Source organism: Setaria italica, chromosome IV (assembly GCF_000263155.2).
Source record: "Setaria italica strain Yugu1 chromosome IV, Setaria_italica_v2.0, whole genome shotgun sequence".
Classification (NCBI taxonomy): Eukaryota; Viridiplantae; Streptophyta; class Magnoliopsida; order Poales; family Poaceae; genus Setaria; species Setaria italica.
In genome coordinates, this window is record NC_028453.1 from 13681345 (window position 1) to 13687548 (window position 6204).

Consider the following 6204-nt stretch of genomic DNA (forward strand, 5'->3'; position numbering starts at 1 on the left):
ACTTAATATATGAGGGTTAGGTCATGGATGACCCCCCTGGACGCGCCCCTATATATGGGCTCCAACACGATACACGAGCCAACAGCCCAAAAGATGGTGGTGCAGCACCCCGACAGATTCTGGATGTCCATTTGTTTTGACGATTTCTATTGACTCAAATGGAATTTTGATGTGGGATCAGTGCCATTGGAAGCTCTATGAAATTCTCTTTTCATTCATATAAAGAACGTCCAAAACGGACTCCATATGCGACCTGTGCGTTATTTTTAGTGTGTGCTGCCCCTGGACTCCGAGGTGGGCCTCCACCTCGACGACTCAAACTGAATTAGCTTGGGACCTCTTTCTTGACTTGGACACCCTTGCTGGACTTCTTCTCCATGCCATGTACCAATCATGATGATATGCATGAGTATCGTGTCCTCATCACCCATTCTCTTTCATCCGATACCATCTTGACCGGTGCTGACAAGACGATAATGGTTAAGGTATGGGTAGCAAAGAGAAAAGGTAAAAATTTTGATGGGGGATGAAGGAAACTAAATGTCAACAGACTGTTATAGCGATTGGTTCGAGTCAGCATATAACATGGTTAGCTACGCAATGATTTTTAGGCAGCCTAAACTATTGCGAGATGGCTTGAAACCTATTGTTAGACTAATGTGAGGGTGATTAGTACATCAGTTTAGTTAGTAAAGCAGCTGTTTGCACTAGTTGAAATATAAGGGATGGAAGTTATACTTTTGTGATACTTAAGAGATATTTTCCTTTTTAGTAAAGCAGATTCAACGATTACTGTTGTACGTTATGATTAGTCCACAGACAACACACTTTTTCCTTTTTACGGTTTATTTATATTTTATTTCTAGCCTGCAGAGTCTCTAGTTGGTAATATATAAGTAAGATGGGATGTTTATTTGGCACTTCTATTATGCTCCCAAGTTGAAGGCCTGTGTACCTGACATGATGATTCAGGCCTGTGCATCTGGAAACTGAACATGCCACAGCGTAATCAGGACATGTGTATTGTCTGAACTTCACAACCAAGATTAGCATCGTAGATATTTGTTCTCCCACTTCGAATATCAGACATTAGCCAATTTAATGGGGTGGTTTGTATCTTTAGTCCGGACTAAAATTCATGTCATATTGAATATTTGGAGGCTAATTATGAGGACCAAACATGAGCTAATTATAAAACTAATTACATAGATGGAGACTAATTCCCGAACCGAATCTATTAAGGCTAATTAATCCATCATTAACACATGTTTACTGTAGCACCACATTGTTAAATCATGGATTAATTAGATTTAATAGATTCGTCTCGCAAATTAGCCTCCATCTGTGCAATTAATTTTATAATTAGTCTATATTTAATACTCCTAATTAGTATCTAAACATCTGATGTGACTGAAATTTTAGAAACTCCTAAAAGAACAAACGGAGTCTAAGAAGTCAGAACAATTTTTGGCGGGAGTCAATTTCACTTCACGATCACCCGACGCCATCATGGCCGCTGCTGACAAGCCGGCAAGATTAAGGTATGGGCAGTAAACGGGAAAGGGGAAAGTTTTGACGGGGAAATGAATAAAACGGATGAGCAACGGGCAGTTATAGCGATTGGTTCGACTCATTAACAGACAATGCTAGTGACGTAGTGATTGTTGCATGGACTAAACAGTTTTGGAGATGGCAGAAAACCGTTGTTAAACTTATGGAGATGATTAATGCATACTTAGGGATTGATTTGCACTGGTTGTACAGAGTCTATTTTTTCCTAGCGTGTACAGTGTATTTTCTTTTTCCTAGCGTGTACAGAGACTCTAGTTGGTAATATTTGCGCTGAGGCATGTTCCAGTATGCTCCCAAGCTGATGGCCTGTGTACCCAGCATGATGGTTCAGGGTATTTACAAACTGAACATGCCTCAGCGCAATCAGGACATGTGTATTGTCTGAAGTCTGAACTTGACTAGCAGTTGTTCTCCCACTTTGAATGTCAAGCAAGCAAATCATATCAGGCAGGCCAAGCAAACACATTAGCCAATCTCAGAACTCAATTTTTTGGCGGGATCGGAGTCAGTTTTCACTCCACAATTAGCCGCCGCCGCCCTCGCTTTCCGGGACAGGGCCCTCAGACGCAGGTTCCCGCGCAGGCGGAGCCAGTCGTGCGCGGCATCGGGCAGGACGCCGGCGAGGCACCACAGGAGCTGGTGGCCGACGTTGGGGGTGCAGAGCGGCCCGTGCCCGATCCAGCGCACCGCCGCGCGGGCGTAGGCGTCCGCCGTGGGCACGAACGCCGAGAGCCAGTTGTCCCGCACGGCACTCGACACCAGCCTGGTCGCCACGAAGAATGGGGCCTGCAGTGCCGTGCCAGACGAGTAGACGACAGAACTATTAATTGGGAGTGTAACTACCTATGTAGCGAATTCAATTGACACGATCGTGCCACTTGCAAAGAACCGTAAACTGACTTTAATGGCCACTGTATGTTTGCAGTGAAATTACTTAGGGCCTGTTTGGCTCACCAGTGTTAAAGTTTAACACCTGTCACATCGGATATTTGAATGCTAATTAGGAGTATTAAACATAAGTTAATTACAAAACTAATTGCACAGATGGAGTGTAATTCGCGAGACGAATCTATTAAGTCTAATTAGTCTATAATTTGACAATGTGGTGCTACAGTAACCATTTGCTAATCATGGATTAATTAGGCTTAATAGATTCGTCTCGCGAATTAGCACAGGGTTCTGCAATTAGTTTTATAATTAGCTCATATCTAGTTCTCCTAATTAGCATCCGAACATTCGATGTGACACTGTTAAAGTTTAACACCTCGTATCCAAACACCCCCTTAGCTTGCACTTGTGGACGTCAAGGTAAATGAAACAATCAGTAATTATTCTTGTTGAAATTTGAAGGCAGGCCGTGAAATTGGTTGGTTGTGTGTTACCTGGCACTGCACATCGATCCCTTTGTTTCTATACTCGACGTAAAGGCTCCTTGAGAACTTGGCAACATACCTGCTCAGTTTGAACAGACATTGCAGCAGACAGATATTAAATCCTGTGTATACAATGTAGCAGTACAATATTTACGTCGCATAATGCATACCGTTTCGTGGAGGCGTAGATTGTGTTGAGTGGGAAGGAGGGGATGGCCTCCGACGACGCCGAGCCCATGTTCAGTACGGCGCCCCGGCCGCGCTCCACCATCCCCGGCAGCACCGCCGCCGTGACCTCCGTCAGCGCCCACAGGTTCACCTTTAGCATCCTCACCCACTCCTCCACGTCGGCCTCGTGCAGGTACGCCACGGACGGCCTTGCCACGCCGGCGTTGTTCACCAGCACCCCGACGTCCAGGCCGTCGATCGCCGCCCGGAGCCGCCGCATGGAGTCGTCGCCTGCCGCCCATGACAGAGGTTACAATGTTACATACTTACATGAGAGAGTAAGTGACCTGTGCTGACGAACACATCAAGAAGCATAGTGAGAGGTGTCATGCCTTGAGGGGTGCCGACGAGCGAGAGATCGAATACCACGGTCCTGGTCTTCACGCCGTGGCGAGACCTGATCATGTCGGAGGTCTCCTGGAGGTTGGCGGCGCTGAGGTCGAGGAGGACGAGGTTGAGGCCTTTCCGCGCGAGCTTCAGAGCCACGGACCGGCCGATGCCGGATGTCGGGCCTGTTACCACTGCCCACGCGCCGTACCGGCGGCGTAGGTCCCTCGGCCGGCGCAGGGAGACCGCAAGGTAGCCGAGGAGGCGAAAGGAGAACGCTGCGGCGGAGACGCCGCCCACGAAAGCCAGCAACAGGAAGAACCATGCCTGTACCGACTCTGTCATCCTCAACAGCCCTCTTCTCCCTCGTCCCTTGTATGCAGCGGCTGCACTTTTCTTTTTTGAGGCCAATGAGCAACTATTTCTATCGAGCAACCGTAACACGGACAGCCCCAACTACCAACTGCGAACTTTAAATAAACGCCGATGGTCCTTCTGCATTCTGCTAAGATGCGACCTTGTACTCGCTCTGACCTCAGGGCAATGCTTTGGTTAAGCGTACCATATCCTATAAAAAAGGGAACGCTCCAACCCAGTGATCATATTGCTGTTGGAATGTTTTATGTGCAATTTTATTATGATAGACATGTGACCATGTTGCAGCAAGAGGCGCTACCACCCAACGACCGATGCTGCAGTGGAAAAAAAAAATTCATGACTTTTTTGCTGGGATAGATAGGTGTTTCAGTTGATGTTTTAATATTCTATAATGGGTTGATCTATGATCTCGCAATGTTTATTTTTTGGAAACTTAATATGTGAGGTGATATTGTAATAACTATTTTAGGATACTACAAATAATTATTCTAGCTGTTTCAATAGTTAATTTATCATGTTGCATCTTTTTAGTCCAATTGATTGATTCTATTTCTTTTGCTGATATTTTAAAAAATTAATATGGTTTTAGAATGTTGAAACTCTAGCATACAAATATTGTAATTATAATTTTTAAATGTTGGAAAAGGCAAGCACAGATGTTGCAAACTTTCGATCGTGTTGCTGTCGTTGGATGTTGTATGAAATATGGTGGCATGTTGCTTTGGAAATTTTCTTCCCTACGATCGGATGATAAAGTTATACATGTTTATTTTTAATATTAAGAGCGTCCATTTCTAATGTTGTAGAAATTAATTACAATGTTGCCATGAAGTGTCCGACGTAAAATCTCTCATCGAATGTACCGGTGCTAGTAGCTCTGATTATCTAATACAATAATGTTAAAAAGATATCATATTTGCCAAAAAGGATATAAGCATTATCATATTAATAAAAAATATTCCGTTGGATTTATGCTAGCCTAAAGAATCCACATTGAATACAAAAATTAGCAGCCTATTTTCAAATACAATAAATAAATAATTTAATTCAGAAATATAAAAAATGTGTATCTATTTCCATTTGCAGTTGGTAACACGTGTGAAATGAGAACAACGGTCGGTCAAAAGGGGCGTTTAATGGAACTAGCCGTTGGTGAGTCAGAAAGGGCTGCGGGGAAACAGTCAAACTGCTGTTGTCCGGAGTGTCCTGAGCCTGCGAGGATCAATAAGGTATAAGCCAATGAAGCTAGCCGTTTGGAAATCGGTTAATGTACAGAGAAAATATTCGCCATCTTCCATTGGGTTTCCGTGGCTTATGTTGGTAGTTCCATTGGGGGTTCTTGTTGAATTGGTTCAGCGGAGGCTGCCATGCTCTCGGAAGGTACATCGGCTGCTAGTATTTCAAGAGTAGCGGTTGACACTTCTGGAATAGTTTGTGTAGAAAATCGGTTGATTCTTAGCGACAAGGGTTAAGAGGGCTGGAATATAATACGTATTTTACCTCAAGTGGTTGGGTGATGGCTAGTGCAGTCTCCTGAGTGGCTTTAGCTTGCGGAGTAGCCGATGAAGGAGGCGGAGGTGTAGCCAATTCTGGGATAGGATCTTCTGCTGATTGTGCAGAAGGCTGAAAGAAACAGGAGTCAACACTGGTTAAGTATCTAGAGAAATTTGGATAAGTGAGATTACCTGCATGGCCTCTATCAAAAGCGATGCAGCTACTGACGCTACTTCCGCCAGATCAACCGTTTGGGGTGCTGCCGCTGCCATTGGATTAGTTTCCTGGGCCGATGCTGCTATCAGTGGGACAGACGCTTGTGCCGATTTTGAGCCTTTTAGAAGGCGCTTCTTACGGGTAGCCTCCTCAGGAATAGAGGCTTTGCGCTTTCGGCTTGCAGCTACATCCGTTAAAGATGGCACGTCGTAGCCGATAAGAGGGTTAGCCGATGAAGGGCGTAGGCGATCGGCTTGTTGCTCTGGGTAACTCCTGGAGGTGAAAAGTTAACACCCTGTAAAGGGGAAAAGTGTTAGTGGAAAGAAAATATCTGTAATGAAAGGAAATTTAGTGGAATTAATGATGATTACCCCTCCATCAGGATCTTTGAAGTCTGGGTCGAACTTCCCGCAATAAATCCCTGTTGCCACGCAGAAGAGGTGGTGCTTCCACTCTTTCCACCACGACCGGAATTGTTTGATGGTGAAGGCTGCAGCTGTCCATGTTTCCAAGTCAATGGTGCTGGTATCCGGAGCCAAGTTGCTGAGCCTGTTGTATTCAAGGCCACTAGAAAGCTTCTCACGGGGTCTCACCAAATCGGCAAAGTAAGGTCTTA

The 6204-nt window shown here is 44.9% G+C and overlaps 1 protein-coding gene across 1 annotated transcript; it reads right to left on the reverse strand.

Annotated features, from left to right (window-relative positions):
• Nucleotides 1-1690: 1690 nt before the first annotated feature.
• On the reverse strand, nt 1691-3959 carry LOC101755405 (very-long-chain 3-oxoacyl-CoA reductase 1). The gene is made up of 4 exons (XM_004965217.2): nt 3506-3959; nt 3116-3404; nt 2955-3024; nt 1691-2358 (listed from the first exon to the last, which is right to left on the reverse strand). The coding sequence occupies exons 1-4, from the start codon at nt 3843-3845 to the stop codon at nt 2038-2040; spliced, it is 1020 nt and encodes a 339-aa protein (XP_004965274.1). The 5' UTR covers nt 3846-3959; the 3' UTR covers nt 1691-2037.
• Nucleotides 3960-6204: the final 2245 nt, after the last annotated feature.